Source organism: Caloenas nicobarica, chromosome 1 (genome assembly GCF_036013445.1).
Source record: "Caloenas nicobarica isolate bCalNic1 chromosome 1, bCalNic1.hap1, whole genome shotgun sequence".
NCBI classification, from domain to species: Eukaryota; Metazoa; Chordata; class Aves; order Columbiformes; family Columbidae; genus Caloenas; species Caloenas nicobarica.
This window is the reverse complement of record NC_088245.1, coordinates 182,420,541-182,446,887: the sequence shown is the minus strand read 5'-3', so window position 1 is coordinate 182,446,887 and position 26,347 is coordinate 182,420,541. Positions and strand designations below refer to the sequence as shown.

General features: G+C 44.6%; 1 protein-coding gene across 2 annotated transcripts in view; it reads right to left on the bottom strand.

Annotated features, from left to right (window-relative positions):
* DGKH (diacylglycerol kinase eta) overlaps positions 1–24,970 on the bottom strand; it is a 175,333-nt gene extending 150,363 nt beyond the window's left edge. For both annotated transcript variants that reach the window (XM_065626676.1, XM_065626677.1), the window contains exons 1-2: positions 24,837–24,970; positions 17,530–17,712 (exon numbers count right to left, since the gene is read on the bottom strand). In XM_065626676.1, the coding sequence (XP_065482748.1) occupies positions 17,530–17,712; positions 24,837–24,893 (240 nt within the window). In that variant the 5' untranslated portion in view covers positions 24,894–24,970. The remainder of the gene's footprint in view (positions 1–17,529; positions 17,713–24,836) is intronic.
* Between the last annotated feature and the right edge of the window lie 1,377 nt (positions 24,971–26,347).

The following is a 26,347-nucleotide window of genomic DNA, read 5'->3' as shown; positions in this document are numbered from 1 at the left end:
CAGTGCACTACCCAGGAGTAACTTTGATCATTACGCGCACAGGGAGAACAGTTCTGTCGTGTTGCAGAAACGCATTTCAAAACAATACACTCTTCCTCATATCTCCGAACCCAAGTGTTTAAATTGCATACTTTGTACGGATGTCAACACTGAAAATAAAATGAACTTCCCAAGTACCCTCATTTTTCAAACAGTTGCACAATTCATCCTAGGTTGTAGCAAGTGATCACAAAACAGAGACTTCTCTCAGTGCACATGCATACGTGCATTTTAATTTTGCTCTTTTGAAACTTTCTTGATACTAAAACACTTGGGAGAGGCCATTATTGAATGGCTGAAGGGAATATGCCATGATTAAAACTGCACAGCTTTTGCTTCCAGGCCTTTCATTAGGAAGGTAAGAATTCATATTCTTCTGAAAACTGAAGAGGAGGCATGGACATTCCCAGTTGTTGTCATGGATACAGCTGCCGAGAAAAATGTCATTGTACCCCTGCAGATAAACGCATGTGCCAACTGCTTGGAATACACCGCGGTAAAACCACCGCAGATGTTAAACATTCTCACATAACCATCAGGTTCCTCTTGAAATGTACACTACATACAAAAAGAAAAAAACAATACGAAGTTATTTTTAAATATAAAGGTTATGGCATGAAGGAAGAAAAGGCTAGGCAGTTAAAAAAAAAATGTTGGCACTTTCATAGTTCATGATGTCATGGAGGAAAAAATATTATGGAACAATAGCATGAGTAAAGGATCAAGTGTCAGCCCAACTTAGAGTTATCTGGATTTTGTCAGTGTGTGTTATAACAGTATTGTTAACTACAATAACTGTATTTCTTAGGTCAGTGGACAATTAAAGAAACCAAACAATTTTTTTAAAAAAAAAAAAAAAGCAACAAACACACATTGGAAAATTCTGAACCAGGGAAGCTCTGATCCTGATTAGACCACCTCATAGTGTCGGCATTTTTACTTGGACTAAGACACTCCAAATCTCTTTCTGCTTCAGCTGTACATTAACTATTTACTGGGGACACAGATCACAAAAAATGAAGAGTTTGAAAACATGAGACTGCTCTTCCTCGTACCATTTTCCATATCCACTGCTGGGACAGGTGCTTAAATGAAGTGAGGCAATTACCAGGATGTTCCAGGAGTTTTGCTGCACATCGCTCAGTGGTATTTCATTGCACCAAGCGGGTGGGAAAAAGCAAATACTGCCCTCAGGGAGAGCGGGCAAGGTTTTGGATTCTCCTCCCCTGGTCGAGTGGAAGGACACAACTCCCTCTCCCTCCTCACCATAACCCTTCAGATATCAGCTGCTAAACAAGCCCAGAGGGAAGGGAAGGCAGGCGGCTCCAGGGCAATCGTTACCGTGAGCAGGCAAAGCATGACGGCTGCTCAGGATGTGGAAAGGTGACTTTGGTGGTGAGGCACACAGAGACAAACACAAAAAGACTGGCTCCCCACCCGCAAAAAGAGGCCTGCAGGAGCATGGAAGAAACCATCCCAAACTGAGGAGCTAATTCACCGCTGTGCAAAGACCAAAGAAATAAGGAAGCAGAACTGAGCACCCTGTTATAAATCTCTCCTCGTAAGTACTTTGGGACAGGCCTAAACAATACAATGCCGTGTTTTGCAGAGATATGTGAGCTATCGCTAAGTGAAGCACGTTGGAACTGGAAGCAAGATAACCGCTTGAGCATGATGTAACACCCCAGCTAATTAGCTCTGTTGGGAACACAGCCTGAGAGGGCTGTACTGCATCCAGAAGACAAGCAAGTCCATTTAGGACTAGCTAGGGCACCTCAGTACTGCATGACTGTCTTCCAGGTAGACACCTCCATGATGTACCAGCTGAAATTGTAAAGCATGATACAATAAAAATAATAATCATCATCACTGTCATCGTCATCACCACAGGAAGAGGCACAGTTTCATTGGAAAAGTAGTTGTGAAGTACATGCGGTAAAAAAGAGGTGAGAACATCCAACTACACTCCAAAACATCAGTTGTTTCACCAAAGCTGGAAGGGAGCTCCTCTGTTCGAGGAGCTGGCAGAGCACGGATCCTGCCTTAGCACAGATTCCTACACTGCTGCATTCAGAACGGGTCATGATGCTTATCCCAGCCAAGAAAATAGCTGTTGATCGGCGTTCTGCCATATCTGATCATCGCTATGGCCCAGCACCTTACCCTGGTGTCCACTGCAACACAAAAAGTCCTTTGAAGCTATCCAGTTGTTTTAGAAAAGAAAAGCCACAAGAACAGAAAACAACTTGAAACAGGTCACTCATGGCAGTCATCCCCCTTCCCACCACTGCAACCAACAGACCTCACAGGCATTCAGCATAATGGCTAAGTGCTGCACAATTCAACTGAAGAAAAAATTTAAAGGCGTTTTAAACAAGTGTTCCATAGATTCTATACTAGTCATCTCAGCTTAGGAGTTGTAACCTCCCTTTCAGGAATTAACATGTTTTCTGAAGAACCTCCAAGCTCATTTGAGAGGAGAAACAAACAAGCAAACAAACATAAAAGAAAAAAAAAAAAACAAAAAAACTGGCCTTTCTTGTTTGACAGATAGGCTTTAAAATATAAGTTCACGTCACAAGTACAGATAATTATGGCATGAGAATACACATTTCAGAATGCACATGCCTTGTAAAATGAAAATGTCTTAATAGTTACAGAAGGACTTCCAGTACTTGCACTCACATCCCAGTCGTTTGATCCCACTAGCCTACTACACTTCCCACGCTTGTGTAGCAATTAGGGAAATAAATGTTTTTATATTAAAATAATTTCTTATCCTCAGAATACATACAAGGCTTAGAACATCATCATTTCACTCCTGAAAGATGGAAAGGTTTAGCTGGATTTTTGAGGAGGCAGGCAGTCTTGTTTTACTATTTAGACTCCAATAGCAGCAATTAAAAATATACTCTTAACTGAAATGACATCATGAATTCATGGGTAGGGACCCACCTGAGGAGAAATAAGGAAAACAAAAAATGGATTGCCTCAGGAGCTACAGATTATAGAAAAATGAAAAATTTCATAGGCTGAATGCTGCCCACCAGGCAACGTCCTCCCTTTTAAGAAGAACTAAGCATGTCCCATAAGCATCACTGCCTTCCAGGAGAAAAGCTGTTACGAAGCCATTACAACAAGCAATACCTGATACAGCGCTAGAGGTGGAACACCCACACGTCACCTTCCTGACCAAGCTGCCCCACAATATTTCTAGGCACACATGTGCAGCAGCCAGCGCAACCTACAGGCACTTAAATCCTGTTTCTTGTTTGCTATAAACGTCCTCAGTGTTATCTGCTTACTATGAAAGCAGGTCAGGTGCATACTAAGCCCACTGCACAATGCATTAAAATCACACACACTCTCACTCCCACTCCAGAGATATTCCTTATTTCTGTCTGGTTACCTGTCTGGAGCAGGAGCTCACACACAAGTGGATCACAGAATCACAGAATCATAGAGCAGTTTGGGTTGGAAGGGACCTTCAAAGCTCATCTAGTCCAACCCCCTGCAATGAGCAGGAACATCTTCACCTAGATCAGGTCGCTCAGAGCCCCCTCCAGCCTGGCCTGGAATGTCTCCAGGGATGGGGCATCTACCACCTCTCTGGGCAACCTGGGCCAGTGTTTTATCACCACCATTGTAAAAAATTTCTTCCTCACATCTAGCCTGAATCTCCCCTCTTTTAGTTTAAAACCATTAGCCCTTGTCCTATCGTAACAGGCCCTTCTAAAAAGTCTGTCTCCATCTTTCTTGTAGGCCACTTTTAAGTACTGAAAGGCCACAATAAGGTCTCCCCGGAGCCTCCTCTTCTCCAGGCTGAACAACCCCAACTCTTTCAGCCTGTCCTCATAGGAGAGGTGTTCCAGGATCAGGTACTATGTCCTTCCTTGCCAACGCATTGAACACCGATCAGGTACTATGTCCTTCCTTGCCAACGCATTGAACACCCTCTCCTCCACTGAGTCTTCATTTAAGCCTCTGTTGGCTGTGACAACACGTGAAGGGAATAAGTTTAAGTTGGATATTAGGAAGAGGTTCTTCACGCAGAGGGTGGTGGAGCACTGGAACAGGCTCCCCAGGGAGGTGTCACGGCCCCAGGCCTGTCCATTTTCAAGAAGAGACTGGACAAGGCCCTCAGACACGTGGTGTGAACTGTGGGGTTGTCCTGTGCAGGGACAGGAGTTGGACTCGGTGATCCTTGTGGGTCCCTTCCAACTCAGGACATTCTATGATTCTATGAAGACACCTTTAGAAGCTACAACAGTCCTATTCATTGACAACATTATGCCCGTGTCCAGGCCAAAACAACAGACTTAGAGGCCACTGAAAGAGACAGTCAACTTAAGCATCTACTGGGATGTGTAGTCCCAGGTCTCCAAGACATTGCCCAAAAAGCTGCTGCCATGTTACTTTGCTGTTTGCAAATGATCCTCTGCCTCTGCCTTGATCCAGCTTCAGAAGGAATCTGTCCCACACATTACACCATTTAAACTGCACTGACGAAACGCGCTGGCTGCCCTCTCCATCCTCCGCTCCCTCACACAGAAGCCTTTAGGAACACTAAGCATATCCATCCCCGCTGTCCAAAGCCCAGGATGCTGACATTTCAAATCACACTCTCCTCTACGCAACTCATGAAAATAACAATGCTCCGGCAGCTGCTTGCCTGTATGCAATGAGCCCGGCACAGGTTGCCAAGAGACTGCAATGATGAGCAGCATTTATTCCTGAATGCTCTCAAATGGGCTTTCACTATATGTTATTTCTAAGCCATAAAACATCAAGACCACATTCTTGTTTCAGTTTAGAATTAGTTTTTACAGCCGATGTATAAAAGGAGGTAGTTGTAATAGACATGCTATGATGTTCTTAGCTGGAACTATATAAACAGTGCTTCTATAATAGGCGCTACTCTGAACTTTATCAGGGAACTGCCTGAACTTCAGGCTTCATGCCTGGCACTGCTTTTCCTGAATTTTAAACCTGGAAGAAACATCTGCAAAGATGAGAATAACGAAGCTATACAAAATGGTGAAGAAAAAAAAAAATCCGAGAATAAGCAGTTTTCAGATAGTGTGTATAGAAATTCTCCCTGTAAGGTCCATTCCCTAGGGTAAAAATTAAGTGCAGATTCAGTCAAATTTGGGAGGCTCCAAAGAACAGAAAAACTCAGCCTATTATACCATTTAACAAGATACTGCTATTGATTTTCAGCCTTTCAATCTAAAAATAAGGTAATTTTGCAATTAAAAGCCACCACTAAACCTTAGGTGTCAGAACATTTTTCCAATTTAAACCTGTAAAGATGACTAATAATTTTATACACTGTGTAGCTACCTAGAGAACAAAAGTTCTATCACATACGCTTCTAATACAGTCTTGTACATATTCGTAGGCTTTAATCATTGATCAATTTTTTCAAGCAAAATTCAGCACTATCAACTATTTTTTTCTGTGGATACTGCATATTATTTTTGTCATAAAGCTGAGTATTAATTTCTTTTTGTTTAAGTTACATTACACATCTCCCTAATAAAGGAAAAAACACAGAAATGCTTTTCTATACCTGACAAAATTCTGCACACATCAAGAATGAAGAGGTTTAGTATTGCTTAACACTTTGGAGAGAGGAGTTGACATCAGTATTTCTCTATCACCATATGCTGCGGTAAAATGGATTAGTGGTACTAGCAACAACTGACAAAGTTTAAGTGGTCTAAGGTCAAGTAAAATGGAAGACCAAGCTTGGGCTCAAACAGGACACATACAGTCTTTCGACTACACTGCACAGTTGGAGAAGTTTTATAATCACGTCCATGACAAACAATTTACCAGAGGAAAAGCATTAAAAGGATGCCCAGGACACGAACAGCCAAGAAGTCTCCATTTTATCAAGTCCCTGTGCCGAGCATTTCCTTGCTGCATTTCAGTGGGTCTTTTTCTGTACCATACTCACGACCTGCGAGTTACCTGTCGCCACCTGCAAGAGGTGCAGAATCGGCCCCGGTGATACGGGAAGAACGGTGAGGATGGAGCAGCACCACCCAGGCACCCTCGACCGCATCGTGACCAACCGTGTCTCGCTCGATCAAACGTGATGCAGAATGACACCCGCAACAAAAGAAAATGTGGAAATAACTTCAGTTCTTGCAATTTGCTTTTGTAGGAAATTTTTGTTTAGTTTAGTTCCCTATTCCCCTGAGCACCTCTCAAAATTCTAGCTTTCAAATTTTAACTGAAGCAGCATACGAACAGTCTTACAGCAAATAAATCACAGGTAGAGTAGTAAGGAGAACATTTGAAAATAGCAATCTGTCCAGGGAGTTTTCATTTAAAGAGAGAAGACTTTAGACCTTGATAAGGCATGACATGATTCCATGTCATTGATCTGCAATCACACAGCTTTATCTGTAATGCAAACAAAAAGTTATTTAGAATACTCCTAATTAGGTGTAATAAGTGCACACTGGCACACTACTGAATCTATAAATAGACAGCAACTGCACCATCTTTCCTCTGCTCCATTTTATAAGGTATGGAAGAGGGAGGGAGAAGAACAGAACTTTCCTTTTTTTAAGACCTTTCTTAAAGTTGGACCATTGAAAATAAGTTATTTTTTTTCTTCTGAAGGTTATTAAACCTCAGCAGACATAGGCTGTCCTCAACACTTGTGTAAAAGGAAGAGAGAGAATACTTAATTAGAAATAAATCAGGAAACATATTCTAGCAATCTGTAAGATATTCAGAGAGAGACAGTTCCAAGCAACCCAGTGTTGCTTCGAAAATGTCCCTCCTCTGAGCATGGAGCTGGGACCACATGACCTCCCAAAGTGTCTTCCAACCCAAACTACAATTATGATTCATAAATATTTTTTCCTAGAAAAAAGTCCCTCTCTATAACCTCTCACACCTACATGCAGTAATTTAAACTGTGGATTAGCTATAAATAACCTTGGTGTATATTTCAAAGAAAAGGTATAACCACCCTTGGCATAAAATTCAGCAGAAGCTCACTTGCCTCTTGCTGTGGCTGTGACTTGTTTTATTTTTTTTTTAACTCTAATAGAAAAATATCAGATTTCCCAGTAATTTCCAATTCCTCGCTGTAAAACTACCTCCCAGGGTCACAGGTTTATCGCGGGCTCAAAGGGTAATTTGAAATAGGAGCCCTTTGTAAAACTGTTGGCAGCAGATCCCTGGCTGACGAAGGGTGGGGAAGGAGTAGAACCTGTGATTTTAGCTCCTTTTATCTCCTCCTCAGTGGTGCACACAGTGACCAAGTGAAAAACTGATTTTGTTTTGGTTTTTGGTTGGTTTTTGGTTTTGTGGGGTTTTTTTTTTACTTTAAGCGAGTAAGCAAAAAAAAAAAAAAAAGAGTCTTGGTTCGCATGCACACACACGTGCACAGAACTACTGGTCTCTTTATGCAAGAAGTAAGAAAAGTGTATATGTAATCAGAACTATGGAAAAAATGCAAAGCTTAAAGAAACTGGAATAAAGATTATGTATTCTTTAAAAAAACAAGGAAAAAAAAAGATATTCACTGCTGTTGCATTTAGCTGGCAACACCAGGTAACACGAGATAATACATAAAAGCAATGATGGGTTTTTAAGCATACAGCTTGACATTGCCAGGACATTTAATAGTTTGCATTTGACAACAGCTCCTCAGAAGTTCTGTACGTTTTAGGATCTTCTTTTCCCTAGAAATGCTGAAGAAGCAGCAGAACACAGTTTTGCAATGCAGCGTCAGGGGCATAGGTAGAAATCTGACAACACTCTGAAGCCCAGAGTATTTTTTTAATGTATTTTATAAAATTACCAAGCATAGCAAGGGAAAAAGCTTGTCACCTAGTAGACAGGATGCAATCACAGCTCCTAAGTTTTGTAGTTGCCTTTGAATGTTTGAAAGCTTAGTTGCCGGTGGATCAGGGAAGACTGGAGACCACGGGACTAAGCAGTAAAGTGTCTCAAGTATAAAGGGTAACTTGCCTGCACGGAGTTTTGAGGTACACTGACGAAAATGTTATCTCTTAAAAATATTAACTAGTGGACTCAATACAGGTAAAAGTCCTCTCTGTGCTTCCAGGAGCAGGCAAGAAGCAGCATACAGATATGTGTATTAGCCCAGCATTCATTAACAACCAAAAAAAAAAACCCACCCCACAAACCCCACAACAAACAAATAAAAACCAAACAAACCAAGATGCAGTCAACTGAGCTACATGAAGAAGTTTTTTTCCCCCTACAAAAACATGACAGTGAAGACTTCTAGGTTATATGCAAAGTTTGCTTAAACAAGTTCACTCACTCAGAAGAAAGAAAATCAAGTTTGACAACATCAGATAGATGGCTCTGAAGGTTATTCCTGTTTGTCTGTAATGAGAAGCTGCGTAAATATCATTTTTTTATTATTTCCTTAAAAGACCAGGTTTAATCACAAATATTGGCTCTTCATTTCACACCCAGGTAACTCACTTAACACCAGCTCCCTGTGGCAGATCTGCATCCTCCCAGCATTTTTCCCAGGCAGAATCCACATATTATAAATATATCAAGTTAATATACAATAGTAAGGATTACTGTTTCCACCATGAACACGACCATATTATTTCAGTGATGGGATCCTTGACTCACCAAACCCCCATTTACCCTTCTCGCTCGCTCTTTTTTCACTTTAACAGACCTCTGAGCCCGAGGCCAATCAATGTTTGTCTACAGAGTAACTCGTGTGAAGATACTAGGCAAAAAATGACAATAATAGCTGGAAAAGTCACCAAAAAGGGTGCATTAGTTTTCAGGTCAATAGCTGCCCAGTAAACCATCTTCTCCCAAGACGGATCGGTGCCACAAGAGGAGGAGGCAGCGCAGAGTGACACTATCCAGAGGAGCAACCTCGTACATCTGCACCCTCTCTAACACTCCATGCCCAAACTTTTTGGTCATGGTCAGCTCCCCTCTTTATGGGGATTATTGGGAGAAACCTGGCAGAGGCACAGGCTGAAAGGAAAAGCGATGTCGCCCTTTCTCTGTTCAAACTCCTGAAGAAACCGTGACAGCGGCAGGCGGGAAAGGAGGGAGAGAATGAGAAGCAAGATGTCTCTATGGGAGCATTAAAACAAACACAGAAGTATGTGCCCGTCCTCATCATCAACAGAGAGCGTGCCCACGGAGGGAAGAAGCCTCTGCGCGACGGGCGGCCGGCACTGCTGGTTATCCACACTGGTCCTTCCCAACACCCTTAGCTGAACCAGAACAAGCCACCCTGCTCACCAAGAGCTGGGGAGACGTCGACCTCCCTCTCGCTCCGGAGCATCGCAGCGGCTACAAGGACAACCAGCTGTCAAGCTGAAGCCGGCCAAACTCGGTTGCTAAATTTAAGCGACCGCACAACAGGACATAACTGACCAGAGCAGCGTGACAGCCCTTTAGATCCACTTAAATCTCCACAGGCATGAAAGACCTCGGCAGATCTTCCCAGCACGAATCTATGCCAGAAGTGCAAAACGACACCGAGGGCACGGCCAGCTCTCCTAGAAAGACCTTGGCATGGCTGGACACGCATCCTCCCGGCGGCTGCCGACTCGGCAAGTACCCGGGGAGACTCACCACCCACAAGCACTATTCAGCTTCAAAACCCTATTAAGGTTGCTAAGTGACAACAATGTAGCGCGATCTCACACCATTTGCAAACCCCAAATGTTTAAAGGCGAGGAAATGAACAGTTCAGATCATCATAAATATCACGCTGCCCATCGAATAAACAAATAAATTCTCATTAAGTGTAAAAACCTTGCTGAATTCATTACAATAACGTTAACTCTCCCAAGAGTGCAGCTCAGGTTTTTCTTATTGTGCTTTCAGTATCTAAGCGGTGAAATATTCCTAAACAGGAACATTAGTCAAACAAAAAACTTAGCTGGAAAAAAAAATGATTTGCTCTTTCTTCATAATTGTGCAATGTATCAGGATAATTCCTACACAGTAAAAGTTTTATAAATCAACTACATTCTGACTTCACATACGAAATTTTTATGGCCCACATCCAATGAGCACTTAAGGGCCGGCTTAATTTTAAGAAGTAATTAATCATATAAAAGTGTATAGGACTGAAGTGTTTCAGCATGTGCTTATATGTTTTACTAGAATAAATTTCTTATTTTATTTTCAATAGCATCCAATGCAGTAGTCTTATTTTTTAGCACACGAATTAAATAATATTTCTTTTCAGTCAGCATTAAGCTCGTTTGCTATGATAAATGCAATGTTTACATTAAGAAAAAAGGAAGTTTCTTTTTATCATTATGTAGAAGATGTAAGTTCTGGATGTCTCCAAGCCAGGCTTTTTTTGCCATTGCTAGAAAACTGAGAGTTGTGGCTTGAACTTAGGATAGCGGAGCTACGGTTACTGCACTGCTATTTAGTAGCTTGTTCTTAGGTTTCTAGAGGAAGATTTTGGACAATGCGACTTACTTTTTGGAGGCATGAGAGGAAAGGATAAAACAGTAATGTAAGAAGGTGGCAAATACAAAAGTGAAAGAAAGAGTTATCTCTTTGCATAAAAGACAAAGTCCAGGTACCAAAGTATCAAACTGAAAAAAATGAACAAAGCTAGCCACACTGTCAGTAACTTTATAGCATCACATCCACCTACGTTACAAGTAACTATGTAGAACCTCAAAAACTTAATGGCCAACCAGAACAAAATATTGGTCTTGTGGGTCCTCTGCCAGTGAGCTACTGAACTACCTTCACAAGACACCAAACTACGTCTTAATTATCCCTATCACAGGAAAACATCCAAAACAGCAGAACGACTACAGAAACATTATTTTGTAGCCAAAACTCCATATTCTGAGCTTCAATGAACACACGCAAACATGCAACACTTTACATTATCTTCTTCCTGAACTTAGATTTTGAGGTCTCCGGACTTCTTGTTCTATAGATCCCTTACCAGAAGCGTGGTTGGTCAGAGTTCAAAGAAAATGACAGTTAATGTTAGGGTTGGTTTTTTTAAAGAAAGTTAACCTTTTGGAGCATTCCAGAGCAAGAATACTGGTCTAAACTGCCTTTTATCATCTTCAGCCAGTCAAGAGGACTCAATGCTTCCCTTCAGATAAAGACTTTGTGATGGCCAGACAGACTATTCTTTTGATCATTGCTTCAATTACAAAATCACTGTAATTCTACATATTCAGCTACAGATACCCAGACTAGCTTGGCTAGTCCAGCTAGTCATACAGTAGTCATACAGCAGTCATACATCTTGGATTCTGATGTAACTGCTGGAAACAATTCAAAATGTCCGCAAATTATCTATATAGCTTCACACGGATAAAGACCCAGCTACAGAACAGTCCTTTCTTGAGTGAGCTCTGCCGTGGCTGTTACGTGTCTTCAGGACTGCGCGCATGAAGTTCACAAGATAAGGCATCTCGGAAAGGGATTCCCAGTTGTCACTCATTCTTCAATTAGTCTCTTCTTGTGATTCTTAAAACGAGGGTTTTTCTCTAAGCTACACAACAAACTCAATGTGTTTCACCTGATCTTTTTGGCAGAAAAGCATTCCTCAGCTCCTTTGGGAAAAGAAAACACAAAACAATCAAAATCTCTTACATTAAAGGATGGAGAGTGTGATTATCTTGTCTTTTTCCATATTCACAGCTGACCAGCTGGCTGGGGCAGGGTGGGGGTGAGGGGAAGTATAATTCACTTATCTTTCAATACAAAGTAGCATTAATCCTTCAAAGATTCTAGAAAGGGAAAGGGGAAAAAAAAAAAAAACCAACACACCAAAAAACCCCAAAAAACAAAACCCAAACAAACAAACAAAAAACTCTACCAAAAGTAACATTTTCTTCAAAGATGTACTTCCAAATACCTACTAAAAAACGTTACAAGCCCCTCCTTTCTGGTACTTCGCTAGCAATTTAAGCTTTGCCAATACATGCATCACTAAAATGCCTTAGCAGATTTCATTTCAGTTTTATACAAACATGTGTCAGAATTTGGAGTGGTAATGACCACTGTGCTTTAAATAGTGTAACTCTTTCCATTCTCAGTCTGCTCGCTTCTACATAGTGCGTTCAGTCATTTTTAACTTCCCAAAACTCCCATGTCTTTGGCTAAAATTTTCCATTAATGGACCCTTTTTTGAAAGCTTATGTAGAGACACAGCAAGTATGAGAAGCAACAAATATTGCACACCATTTCATGCTAAAACCTGGTTTGCTTCTTCCAGGCATACTCTAGAACTGGACTATATATATATATATGTATATGAAACCTTAAACATATTACTCTGTGCATGAGTACGTGTCTACATGTATCAGTAGCATATACTGATGAACTGACTCTGAAGAGGGAATCAAATTTGCCAGAGCTTTTACAACAGTTGTGAAAAAGAGTTGGTGAAACATTTCACTAACGATGGATATACAGTGCATGCGCTCATCCACTAATTGAACTGCAAAGTAAAAATTACGGAAAATAGAAACACTGCAGGCAGATACCCTTCCATCTTTTCTGTAGGCACGACCAGGTGCCAAGAACTTGAGGATGAGCGCTGTGCATTTGGTTGCTTCTGTTCTGTGTAAACACAATGGTAACGTTTGGTGACACTACATGTATTACTGCAATTGCGAAATAAGCTGCAAATTACAATGCATGTTGAAGTCATGCAGATTCAGACAATCCTAATGCACACACAGGTTCCCCACTAGGGATAAATTTGTTACTGTGGCATTTTCCTGGGAACTTCTGGTACATAAAAATCAGGTTTCCTTAACCAGAAAGGAATCAACCACTATTTAGCTGAGTAAATCAAGAATTAGCAAATAATAAAAGCTACAAAAAGCAGATTACACTGCAGAGAATGGTGTTTGTGAAGTCCAAGGCTGGTATCAACCACAGCACTTTACATTTAGGTGAATTAACAAGCTATAGCAATCGCACAGAAATGTGCACCAAAAACAAACAGGAAGTGACTACTGGGACTTGGCACCATCAAATGTCACCATATGGAAAAGGTTAGAAACTTTTTGAAGGCTGTTCTTAAATGGCTGGTGTTATCCACTAAGGCAAATAAAAACACAGTGGGGAATTTAATTAATTTTGTTTTATTACTCCACAATTATTTAGGATACCTAAAAAAATATATTAAGATAATTCTAGTAACAACTCTTTCCATTTAACTAAACAACACTGCGTCATCTCCATTAACTATAACACATCCGTGTTTCTGAACATCTCCCACATCACAGCAACTTCATTATTAACAAAAACCACTGGGGGTGAAGGAGAGGAAGAAACTATTCTCCCAGATACATTACAAGTGTATTTATCTCATTTAATACACCCTATTTTCTTGCATTTCCTGATTTATATTTTCTGCTCCAGAATGTCTGCTTCATCCAAAAATAAACACGGGTCAGATACCCAATCACAGATTTGAGAGAAAAACACGTATCCAGCAGAGCTTTCCCATTAACTGCACATGGACCCATTAAAGCAGGAAGCCAGGTCAGCGATGCAAGTGCTATTCTTCATATCCACTTTTTAGCAGAGAATATTCAAGACCAGAGTAGCAACTACAACTGTGCACATCTGACAACTCTACTTCCAAGTATCCAGGGACCGTTTGATTTATTAATGTTGGGCTTGCCCCTAAGATGAGCAGAATTTTAAAAGTGTCAACTCTAATTTGAACCTTCCCTTTTCAACAGGCCCCAGCTATAAAGAACTGAAGCAAGACCATCTTTGTAAGGAACATACTTTGTGCTACAGCAATTAATTTTAACGAAACTACAACCCCACTCATGACAGGCAGAGCTTTCAGGCTGCAACCCCAGAGAACCAAAGTCATCTGTTTCATTTAAGAAAGGCATCAACGCTGCTTGTCTTAACCAGTATCTTTAAAAGTTAAGACGACAAATTTAACGTAGACACATGAAGAACTTCGCACAACTTAAATCCCTAATACAACATTGTACAGCATCATATATACTACTGCAAAACTGACTAGTTTTCCAAAGTCCTCATAAAAACAAAATATATATTCCAAAAAATCTTTTTTTACCAATAGTAAAAATTTTATGCACTAAATATTCAGGTCTCCCAGAGGGAGGGAAATTGTGGGTAGACATCATGAAGTCAATAATTGTTCCAATGCTCTCCCTTGGGGATTTCAGCTCAACTGCTCGAATTTCACAAGGTACCTGCCACCTGTTTTATTCCCTTGCGTTTCCTCAGGGAACACATAGGAACTCCACAGATGCAACAGCTTCCAGGGTGAGGTTTGAACATGATGGGTTTAACCTCACAAAAGTGCTAATTAATTTTGGTCCTGACTCCCCTAAAGACACCTTCTGCTACAGTGTTGCTCATAACCACGTACAGAGCTTGAGCAAACAGGTCATAGGTACAAACAAGGTGTCGGCCCAAAGAATAGTTTAGTCCTCCGCACCACAATTCCTTCTCAGGTTTGCAGACACCAAAACATGCTGATCTCCAAGTTTTCTGTTTGAGGCAATTAATAATGGCCATATTTTGAGATAGACATGCCTTTAGAGTACTCTAAAAATGTGAGAAATACATATGCATAAACCAAAAATACACCCAGAACAGAAGTTACATACATGTCCGGCTCTATCAGCTGTTTCTCATAGCAACTTAGGGTAAAAGTAGTTTTGCTGAAATCAAGTTAGCAGTTTGCAGAGGAAGTTGCTCTCCAACATGGGCAAGTTACAGCAAAACTGGACAACAGACTTCTAAGTAGAACTGTGAGCATATGATCAGCTTATCACAAACAAACAACGAACTCAGTGTAATTATATCTGCCAATATAGTATTCTTTCATTTTCCCATTCCGTTATTCACCCCCTGGCCTCAGTCAAATAATTAAATTGGTTTTGTTTAGGAAGAAGGCAAAGCCTAAAAACTCCCTTTGAGCACTACAGGTGTTAGAAATCTTTAAACTTATATTTGAGCTAGCGAAAGGGGTTTGCTTTCATACATACATTTGCTAAATCTTATTATACACACGTTAAAAAAAAATCCACTCCTGAATGATTCTGTCAGCAAAGTATCACCATATGGTGGCTTTCACAAATGATCAACTGTACCAAAACATCTAAAAATAACATCTTCCTTAAGTAAAATAAAAACAATTACCAGCAGAGACTTTTGGGTACAGTTCTGGGCTAAGGAATCAATACCATGTTGCTGAAATGCTTCAAGTAAGTATATGGGCAAACCCTAGAGAAAAATAGAGCATTCAGCGGCCCACAGGCATCAATGATAAATGCAATATACATGTTTTGGGTTCTTCCAAAAGTCTATTCCTATGTAAGACAAACCAAATCCATTTAATTAAAACCTTAGCTTACAAACACATTCACAGAGTAAGTGAAGCTTAACAAATCTAATTTGAATGAAAGGGACTAGCTGCGTAAAAGAGCAGCTCCCTGATGTTCCTTGCTCTAGTGGTTTCATGTAACCACTGATCACCAACTACTACAACAGCAAACATACAACACCCTGAACTAAATGGGAGTTGTCTGTCTAAATATAGCCACTTCTAAATAATGCATTGCGAGTTATAAAATAAAGTGCTACTGAATTATTTATTATGGGTCTCATCTTTAACAAAGATACATCACTTTTAATTAAATGGAAAGAAAGATATTTATATTCAGGGTTGCATATTATTGTAAGTTGCAACCAGTAAAGCAGCATTTTATGACTCCAGTTATGTCAGCAGTCAGTTTTTCCTATATACATCTGATTCACAGAAATAGAACTGAGACACAAACTAAGATAAGCAAAAGCATCACTTGTAGAGCTGCCTCAGAACTTTAGGCGATCCCAACTTCGCAGAATATGCCACCAACCTGTAACGGTCGGTAAGAATTGGCTGGGATCTCGTGCTCACAAACCTGCTTCGATAACCTTCATAATCCGCGTTTTCCTTACGCAAGTATCAATCTCCAAGAGAGCAAACCCTTGAATACACTTAACACCACTACAGCTAATAAAGCACCATATTCTGTCACTTTTAAAACATTTTGAAGTGGTGTTAAAGCTGAAAGTTTGTGCAGGACTATGTTTTCAACATGACGCAATAGTGGTATATTATTTACTATAATAACCCTTCAGCCAGGCCTAATAGCTGCAAATGCAAAATTAACATTTAGCAATAAAACGGAATGACACGTCACATTTAGGAGGTTCCAGGAAAAAATGGCTTTTCACCTTGTATAATGCGATAATTCTACTGTTTAACAACCAATGCTTTCTGTTTCAAGGTGGCTGCCTCTTGGATGTATGTAGTGTGTGAGGAGAAAGCTCAAAGGAAGAATGGCCTCAATCTGACGGGACTCCAGAAACAGCCCCTTAATAACTTTAATGGGTGCTCTGTAAAGGAAACACCACCACATGACCTATTGTGTAGAAACCAAAATGTAAGTGTGATCTGTCTGGGCTTGCACGGAGTCAAACAGCAAAAAAACTGATCTTGACGTCACTGCGCCCAATGGGGCTTTGTGCAGACCCCGTCACGGAACGTGGACCACGCTTTGCAGAAAGTCGCGGGATCCTTCTGCACAGAGAGTAAGTCAGGTCTCGTTATTTTTTATGCTTTTAAATGCGTGCTTGTTGAAGCGCATTTTACAGGAAAAAAAACCGTGATGTAAATACATCATCCATCAAAAAGTCAGCTCAACCAGGACGACTTCAGCAGCCCGAGCCAGCCAAAAAAAAGAAAAAACCAAACGAACTGCATTAACCTGACGTTTTGACAGCTGCTTTACCTCTCCAGCCCCGCCAGCCTGGAGGATGCAGAGAAGTTCGCTCCCGTCCCGCCGATACAGGTGCCTTTCAAACTGGAAACCGCGTTCCCTCCCCCGCGGCGCTCCCGCTGCGGAGCGGGATGGAACCCGGTGTGGCACCGCGGAGCGCACGGCGGCCTCCCCCCGGGGCCGGGGGAGCAAGATGAGGGGGCAGGGGAGACGGGGCGGGGGAGGAAAGTTGGTGAGAAAGGGCCGGCTGAAGCAGCCCCCCCGCCCCGCGCTGTGAGGCAGGGCGGGATCCCCGCGGTAGCGGTGCCCGCCGCCGAGGAAGAGGAGCCGGAGGGGAGGCAGCCCCGCCGCTTCCCCCCACACCCAGGACGCCGGGCAGGGCTGGGCGGCTGCCGGGGCAGGCGGCTTCCCCTCCGGCCCCGCGGAGCTGCGTCGCCCCGGGGGGCTCTTCCTGCCAGACGGGGACAGATGTGCACGCAACAGCTGGACGGGGAGGAGGGGAGAGGGAAGGAAGGAAGAGGCACGGCCGCCTCACCGCTCCCCCCCCGCTCCCGCCGCCGCCGCTCCCGGGGATGCGGGCGGGATGCAGCGGCCGCCCCCGGCTCCGGGCTGCCCCCGCTCTCGGATGGGGATGGAGAAACTTGCCCCGGAGGCAGCGGGGCTCGCCGGCTCCCGCCCCCCTTACCTTGCTGCGGATCTGGCCCGAGGTGGACACTTTCCGGATGAGTTTCTGGGGGCCCTCGTGCTCCCCTTCGCTGTCCGACGACTCGTCCGCCGGTCCCGCCGCCGCCGGGGGTTGGGGCTGGGGCTGCTGCGGGATCCCGGCGCCGCTCATCCCGGCCTCGGCCCCGGCCATCTTCCCGGACTCCTGCCGAGAGAAAGCACACGAGTCCGGCTCAGCCAGGGCAGCCGCTGCCGCTCCCCTCCGCGGGGAGGAGGAGGCGGTGCGGGAGGGTGGGGAAAGAGGCGGCGCGGGGGGGAGGAGACGGAGACGGAGGCGGCGGGGACGGAGCCGGGCGCTGGGGGAGCGGAGCGGACCGCCCGGCCGCCATCTTCCGCCGCCCCCTCTGACGGGGCAGGGCCGCGCTCCCGCCTCGGCCGCGGCGGCCGCCGCTGCCCTCTCGCAGGGCGCTGGGGCGCCGCCACCCGCCGGCGGGCGGAGCCGGGGCGGCCGGGCCCGGCCCCCGCACCCCCGCGGCCGGGGCGCCGAGCGGCGGCGGGTGCCGGTGCCGCCCCGCTGGCCGCGCCGGCTCGGGGCGGGGGGACCCGCCAAAGGTGAGCGGCGGTGCCGGGGCGGGGGGGGGGTGAGTCCGAGAGGCCAAAGTGGCGAAGGCGGGTGGGGAGGGTCCCCGGTGCGCCCCCGCGTGTTTCGGGGGACGGGACGCGGCCCGCTGGCAGCCCGGCATCTCCCGACCGCGCCTCTGGCGAACCCCACCGGCTGGCTTGCGGAACCAGGTGACGGCGGAAAGCCAAGTTGTGAATGTTTCACACAAGCACAGCGCAAACCGTCCGGCTCCGAACACGAGTGGGCTGGCCACGCGTTGCCCGGTCGCGGCTGAGGACGGTGTCGCCCGCCCTCGGGAGCTCAGGCTGTCTTTTGGGGACTGGGTGGCCGGCACCTAAAGCCATGGGTTCCTCATCCACACCTCCAACGCGGCAATCCCGCGGTATCCTCCAGCGTTGGACAATTTTGGCAAATGCATACATTGCTTTCCAATTGTTTTCTCCTCTTTGTTTAATTTTCTTATTACTCTATTTGTTTCTGCCTTTGTAAAAAGAGAGGCTTTTCCTTTCGGGGAAAGAAAGGGTCAGTTTTCCCTTTTAATCTCAGATCTGGCAGCTCACACCATCTCGAAATGTCACCACGTGTTCTGAATTGTGGGACTTCGAAATTGCTGTGGTTTGTATGTAGTCAGTGTTCAAAATAAGCATTTAAATCACAGCAATACTAAATAAAACACACAGCTTCTAGCTGCATAGACCGGATTAAACATAAGAAAGCAATCAATACTTGTGGCTTCTATATCCCCACAATTCTATTTATATTTCTAGAAAGGGAACTGACATCTCTTAATATGTTAACATAATGCTGCAGTACCTAAATACAAAGCAGTTCATGAGAAACAAAAACAAACCCATAGTGTACAACCTATCCTACACCAGAGACACCTTGCCATGATCTTAATTTCCTATGTTCTGGAGTATCCCATTTATTTTATTGGGGCTTTTATTCACAGTAGGGGAAATTAAACATTTCCATGAAGCCTTGCAGCTCTTGTGGCTTAATTCTGTGCTACTGCACCAGGTACTCCAAGTGTGATTCTACTACCTTCCTCCACGTAGGATAGCTTCGATTAAGTTACATTGTTTAAATTGCCAAAATTTCTATTATGTTATATTTTAAAGGAATTTTGATCATATTACCTACATTCCCTATTAGAACAATAATAGGACCTAAATCCTGCCATTAATACCACATCTCAAAATAGATGAAGTTCTCATATAGTCCCTTTTCATTACAGGCTAATTGTGAAACTAAGGGATGACTCTGTCTTGTCTCACTCCTCACCCGTGGGAGTTTTCCTTTTTCAAAAACATGGGATCAAATTTGGGCAAGCGCAAGTATGTGCTGCTCTCAGTGAATTAATATAGGGCACGGCTAGGAAGAAAGATAGGTTAAGAGCAAAGTTTATGGACACTTGTTCTTTCCATCCTCCTTTTCTCCCCTTCTCCACTTTAATTTCAGGAATAGCAAATTACACCAGAACATGTCTCACTGCAGTTCCTTGAGTCTTTTGAAGCTGAATGACAAGCGAACATTGCAAGAGGATGACGAGACAGAGTTTGCCAATTAACGCTAACATGTTATATGTAATTGTGACTGTGCTTTGAGGAACACTTAGTGCTAACAGAATGCCAGCAAGACTAACTCCATTTAATTCAACTGATTTAAACAGCGCTAGCTGAGCAACACTAGTTACTGTTAGATTTGTTCCCGTACTAAAAAAGCATTCAAAAGATGAGTGCATGTGACTGCCATGTATTCCTATCACAGGAGCAGGATCCTGTGTGAAGTTAAGTGCAAAACTGTTTACAAGCAGACCTTTCAACCACAGAGGATACCTTTCCAAATTCAGTTGAAAAGGAGAGATGAGACAGTGAGGGAAAAAGGCACACAAAGACAGGATATTACTCAAGTGTATAATTTGGGATTGGTACATTTGAACTCGGGGAGATAATGAAGTTGATTCTATTGGTGACCCCAAATGTACACCTTTGGGTGTTTGTTTGTTTTTAATAAAACATCATCTGGTTGCTTGTTTCTTAAATATTTAGACCTCAATCCTAAAAGCACTAGGTGGTTCAAGTGTATTTCCAAAAACAGCCTTCCATTGAAGATTTGGAACAACAAACACACAGCACCAGTATCTTCCAGACTGAGACACTAATCTGGTTTGTTTTCAAACAGCTTTCACGACTGGTTACACTGCAAGCTCATTTAAAAACTTGTCTTGAATTTTATAAAACATTGGACCATTTAGCAATGGAGGTAAATGCATTGTTTCATCATATATTACATGGAAAAACAGAAACAAGTTAATAATTTTGGTTTTAAATAGAACAGCTCCCATGACGTCCAGTGGCTATTACAATGCCAGCAGAGGAGCTGGAGATCTCTTTAGGTACCTGCACAGACAGGTCAGATTTCCTTCACTAGATTTCATCTCAAATACATAAAAACTGGCAAAAGTCTATCTGTAGGTGAAATGGGGAAGAAATACAACTCTTCAGCTTGAGTTCATCCAGAGTTTAACTATCAGCCCCAGCTTCTGCGCACTTCCTGCACCATGCAGAGGGCATCGTGTGTCCTCGTGTGGGCTACCCCATTGTGATCTTCCTCTCTCCTGACTGCCCCAAAAAAATTGGGTTACAAGGAGGGAACACAACAGCCTTTCACTTCCAAGTGAGTCTCTTTCATCATATCTTGATAAACATCAGAGCAATATGAAAAAAAAAAAATAAAGTACTAGTTATGTTCTCTCAGATCACTGAATGTGAAGGTTTTTGTAGTAATGACCTAAATCTGCAGATGATAGGAAATGTCCCACAAGTATGGTTCAATGAGAATATGGTTTCTGCAAAGTATGTAGTGGAATCTGCAAAATTACAGGCTCTAAAATCTGTAATCAGCTAATATGTACAGAGTTCTTCAAAATGGAGAAACAAAGCAAGTGTTAAGCATTGCTGACAGTACCCAAGTTATTCATTCATGTTAGCATAGAAATTTGTTTCTACAAATGTATACGTAGTCCATGCATGAAGACAGCTTTAAAGATACGACCATTTCCACATGTTCTGCTTTCTAAAAGCGTTAATAGATAATCAGGGTCCAGTTCCAGCCTTTACCAAGGTAAAGCTGCCTGAAACAATGATGAAACTTTGCCTCAGTTAAGGACTGCCAGCTTGACTTCCATCCCTTCATCTCACAGCTGAAATTCTCCCAGGTGGTCGATGTCAGACTCAGCATGAGAAATATTGAATAGCACATTTCAGCTCAGTGAATAAGGCCATGGATACTGTGGTACGAATGGGTACCACTAGACTGCTGCAAGTCAGGGTCTTGAAGAATTTGGGGCTATATGCAGCCATTAAAAAAACCCAAGTAAAGTATTTGCATGTGCTGTGTCTTTCATTTAACATACTCAGTTTCACGCTTCTTAGTAATTGCCTTAAGTTTCCTAACTGAAACAAGGGACGCTCAGTGAAAAGCGTAAAGAAATGTTCCATTTAAAGGGAGGTGCTCAACTGATACAAAAACAGCTCTGCTGACATCATTTGCGCTATGGCAATTGATATCAGCTGATGATCTGCCCTTTATATTCAAAGAAGCTCGAAGTGCTGGGTAAATATATGCACTGTGAGGACGTTTTAACTCGACCACATCCAGTCTCAATAATAGAATATGTGTCACCAAAATGCATATGCGATGTAGAAAAAACTCCAAATACACAAACACTCTAGCTGAGCTGGAGATTATAGTTTATAATGCAGATGAACACACCATTTGATTCCAGGAACATAAATGATTCCAGCTCTAATATTGATTCCCTTTGTAACAAGCATATTTACCTCTTTTTCTCTAGGTCACTTTGGCATTTATAAACTGAAGGGTAACACTTTTTCTTCCTCCACTTCAAAAAGTTGTTCTGAAGGGATCTGGATGAATAGTGATATGTGTGTCAGGTTAACAATACATTATTCATCATGTTTAAAAGACTTTACTGAATCTTTCCTAATTTTGGTGGTTAATGATAACTATAGTTTTTAGCTGGGCTCTCCAGACTGAGGAAATTAATTTCAGGTCTGCCTGTCTGAACTCCCTCTGCAGATCAAGTTAGTGATGGTAACACTTCTTGCCTTCCTTACTTACCAAAGTGGAAGCCAAGATATAACAAAATGTATGCATACCACTGTTAAAAAGAGTAACTACATTGCTTGTGGCTGTTTTGGGTGTAGCCGAGGCAATCCTGTAACCTGTAGGTCACAAAAAATGTGTTGAATGCTTCAGAGTGAAAAGGTGTAAAACTGTTTAGGTCACCAAAATAATGAGTCACTTTGCAAATGTGTTAGGACCCATCTATGCATTTGAAGGGAAAGGTAAAGACACAAGTCTCATACAAAATATGAAAGTCAGGTCTAGAACTTTGCAAGGCATATATTATGTATATTTTGAGTACAAAGCCACCAAATCTCTCTTGGAAGAATGCAGGATGAGCCTTACATTTTCTGTTGCTTTTATTTAGCTCCATCACAGAGGGCCTAATGCAGATCTTACTGGAGTGAGGAAAAGGTTTTCCGTTCAAAAGTGAGGTGTGAATTAAGGAAAGGATTTTATAGAAATTTAAAGTTGCACACAGACAAGTCCAACCCTGAAAGTTAAAGAAGTTGTGGCTTCGTTTGATGTCAGTTATCAGTTATTTCTCCAAACAGCCATCGGAACAGCACTTCCCGATGACTTCTGACAATTTGCATAGATAATTAACTTGTACAGATTCAAAACCTGCAAGAAATAGTTTCTTTCCCCTATCCTGCTGCTCTTTTTCAGTGTTTGAAGAGAGAGGGAGAGGTCTGGGTGCTTTTTTTTTCCCCCTCATCATGCAGTTCTTCACTTGAATCTCCCTTTGCCCCCATTATAATAAAAAGCCTGGTTATGAGCAGATACAAAGAAAAACAGTGTGGCTTCTGCCACAAAGACTATTTTACAAGCAGGTTACCAGGTAAAGGATTGAGTGGTTTTGCTGAAATGAGAGTCTTGCAAAGGAAATCAGTGCAGGGGTTAACCTTAAAACTGCATTCATGTCTGTACTCTTCAACAAATGCAGCAATGAAATGATAGACATGACCCAAATCCCGTCCCTTAATGGGGAGATGGAGGGGAAGAAAAAAAAAAAAGAAAAAAAAGAGATGTGCTCCTTGTTTATCTGAGCCCTGCGCACAGAAGGAAATGGGTTTGGATGCTTCAGCCAGGACTCCACATTTCCAAGCAGAGGGGCTGCAATCCATCTGCCTCCCGAGTTTCAGCTGAGTTTTGGATGACGGCAGCCAATTTAAATGGCACTGTTTTAACAGGATAACGTGTTCGCGGGAATCAGCTTCCCCGCCTTCCTCTCATGATGTCTTCATCTCTCCAGGCAAAGATCTCGGGTTTCCCTTGCCTGATCTTTCGGTGTCAGCTCCATGTCACTGGAACACGCATACAGCTGTTTTCCCTATCACAGCTGCATCTCCAGCAGCAGCTTCAGGGCTTGAGGACTGCAGAGGGCACGGAAGGGGATGTTCAACTTCACAACAAAAATGGGGCTAATAAAAATGTATTTGGGAGGGCTACAAATCTTAACAGGGAAGGTGAACTTAGTTCACTGTGGGTATCTCCAGGGCTGGGCTGCCGCTGTCCTGGGAACAGGGAGACCCAGCCACCCAAAGCAGAGCTCTCTCCCAGCTGCTCTTTAAAACTGGCTTTACAAGTAAAACCCAGGGGCCCTGGATCAACACAAGGAGTTAGCAAAACATGGCACGGCCATCTAAAGGGGAGGTTGGCAATGGCGTGGCTCCGTGCTTCGCATCGCCTCACCAAGTTCAGGGCCAGAGACAGCCTAGCCTTGACCTCTCACATAGCGTGAAATCTCCCAAGCAGCTACCAAAAGTCTATTTTTAGCCCTGCCTGATGTGTGTGTGTTTGCACAATGGAGGAAAGCCTAACGGCAGCACCAGACAGCCCTGAAAAGGGAAATCTGATTTTATCACCTGCTGGGCATGCTGGTGACACTATTTCCTCTGCTTGGAAGGAGGGTCTCCGAGCTGCTTAAACAAATAGCAAAGCCACCGAACCGCAGCTTTCCTCCCGGCCAGTTTAAACAACCCCCTCCCTTCCTAGCTGCTGAAAGGCACCCACCTTCCCCGCACCCCACAAAGCAGCGGGGTACCCCAGCCCTGGCCCGCTTTGCCACTGCGCCGTGATGGGGGTGATTCCCAGCCTGGCTACACAAGAAGGGCAAAAAAAGCGTCTCTTTCTGGAAACCGCCTCCCAACACTGGACACGTTGCTTTTGCTCTGCTAAGAGCGTTTAACGGTATCAACATCCAGCCCCCCTCCCCGGCAAAGTTGAAGGCAAGGCTCTCGGTGCTAATCCTAGGCTTTCCACCCGGGCAGTGAAACTCAGAAAGGGCAATGAACTCCCTCTTCCCCAGAGGGACGAGCCCGCCAGCAAATGGCCAGACACGGTGGGGGCGAAAGGCTCCCACCCCCCCCCGCTCCCCGCGGGGAGAGGACGAGAGCCGGCGGGCGGGCTCCGGTGCGGAGCGGGGTCGGGAGAAGGGAAGCGGGGGAGAGGGGCACCGATAAGGATGACAGCCCGACCCCCCCGGCTGAACAATACAGGCAGGAAAAAGGGTAGGAAATGCCTGTGCAACTGCAAGGCACGCATGTACCTACCAGTTCCTCCCAGGCGGGGCTGCGGGCGCTATAGCAAGGGTACCCATGCTCTTCCATCCCCCCGCAGCAGGTCCCCTGCCCCCGCGGGGAGAGCGCCCACGGGCAGCGGAGCGGTCCCGCCGGGCTGCGCCTCCCTCCTGCCGCTGCTCCGGCTGACAGCGCTTCCCCAGCGCCGCTCGTCCTCCCCCCTCACCTCCGGCCCCGCTCCTCCCTTTTTCTCCCCCGGCCCCGTCCAGGCCCCCTCCTCCCTCCTCGCCCCGCTCTCCTCCCTCCCACAGCCACCGTGCTCAGCCCCCGGCTCCCGGGGGAGCCGGCCTGCAGCTGCCGCGCCGCTCACATCATCACCGCCGCCGTGTCCTCCGGTGCACGGCGCCGAGCCCAACCCCGCCGCCCCCTGCCCGCCCGCGGCACCGCCCCGGGGGCTCCCCGGGCGACGTGCACACCCGCCTTCCCCGCTCCCGGCCCCGGGAAACCCAACGGATTACGGGCAAATCGCCTTGGCCGTAAGCCGGTTTACAGCCGCTTCGGCTGTCGGCGGCGCGGCGAGGCCGGCGGGCGAGGATGCTCCCCGCGGCGCTATGCGGGGAAGCCCCCCTCGGTGCGCCGGGAGCCGCTCCTGCCCCGCCGGGGCGATGCCCCCAGGCCTCTCCCCCGGCCCGGCCCGCGGTGCGGGGGCGGAGAGCGGGGTCTGCGGCCCCGACGGGCCCGGCTGGGTGTCCCGGGGCGCCCCGGCGGGAGCGCGCAGCGCTGCTCCTCGCACCGCTCTGCTCCGAGCTGAGCCCTGTCAGCGGGCAGGAGGCGTCCAGGCCAAGGTCCTGGTGCTGGGGCTGCCCTCTGACCCTGCACCAAGGCTGTGAGAGTGCGGTACCGCACATTTTAAGCCCCTTTGGGCAGCCTCTTTCCCCCACAGAGGTGATGGGTGGTCCCACACGTACCACACGTACAAGTAGGTGCTGGGACACGGCGTGGCTGTTACGGAGAAGACGGCGTGGACGTATAGGCCACATCTGATACGGGGTGCCTTTCATTTCCAGGGCCACCACAGCTGCCATAGGGAGTAGCAGGATTTCTCTGCCCTCCATCACACCTTTTATTAATACACAGTGTGTATAGTTCAGTCTTCTCAGTTTACTGGTTAACCAGCATACCCTTGAACATGTATCCCCTGTATTACGTCTCTTCAAGTGAATGTTTTATCTCGTACAAACTCAACATTTTCACTCATTCGTTCCTCCCCGTTGTTGCAGAATAGCGGGATATGTGAAAGAGCAGGACTAGAGGAGAGAGTGAGAAAATGCAGCTCAGTCACTGTCCAAAATAATGGTGTTCTTCACTTCGGTTCTTCTGTATGCCTTTTCATTCCAGTTTGCTCTTTTGAATTTGCAGCTGTCATGCCTGATCACAGAAAGTAACCTCTGGGTCACCTACGTGATAAGTGTGAACATGAGAAAAGGAGTTGGATTTCAGAAGAAATAGGAAATTTGTTTGTATTTATAATAGGTTTTAATTAT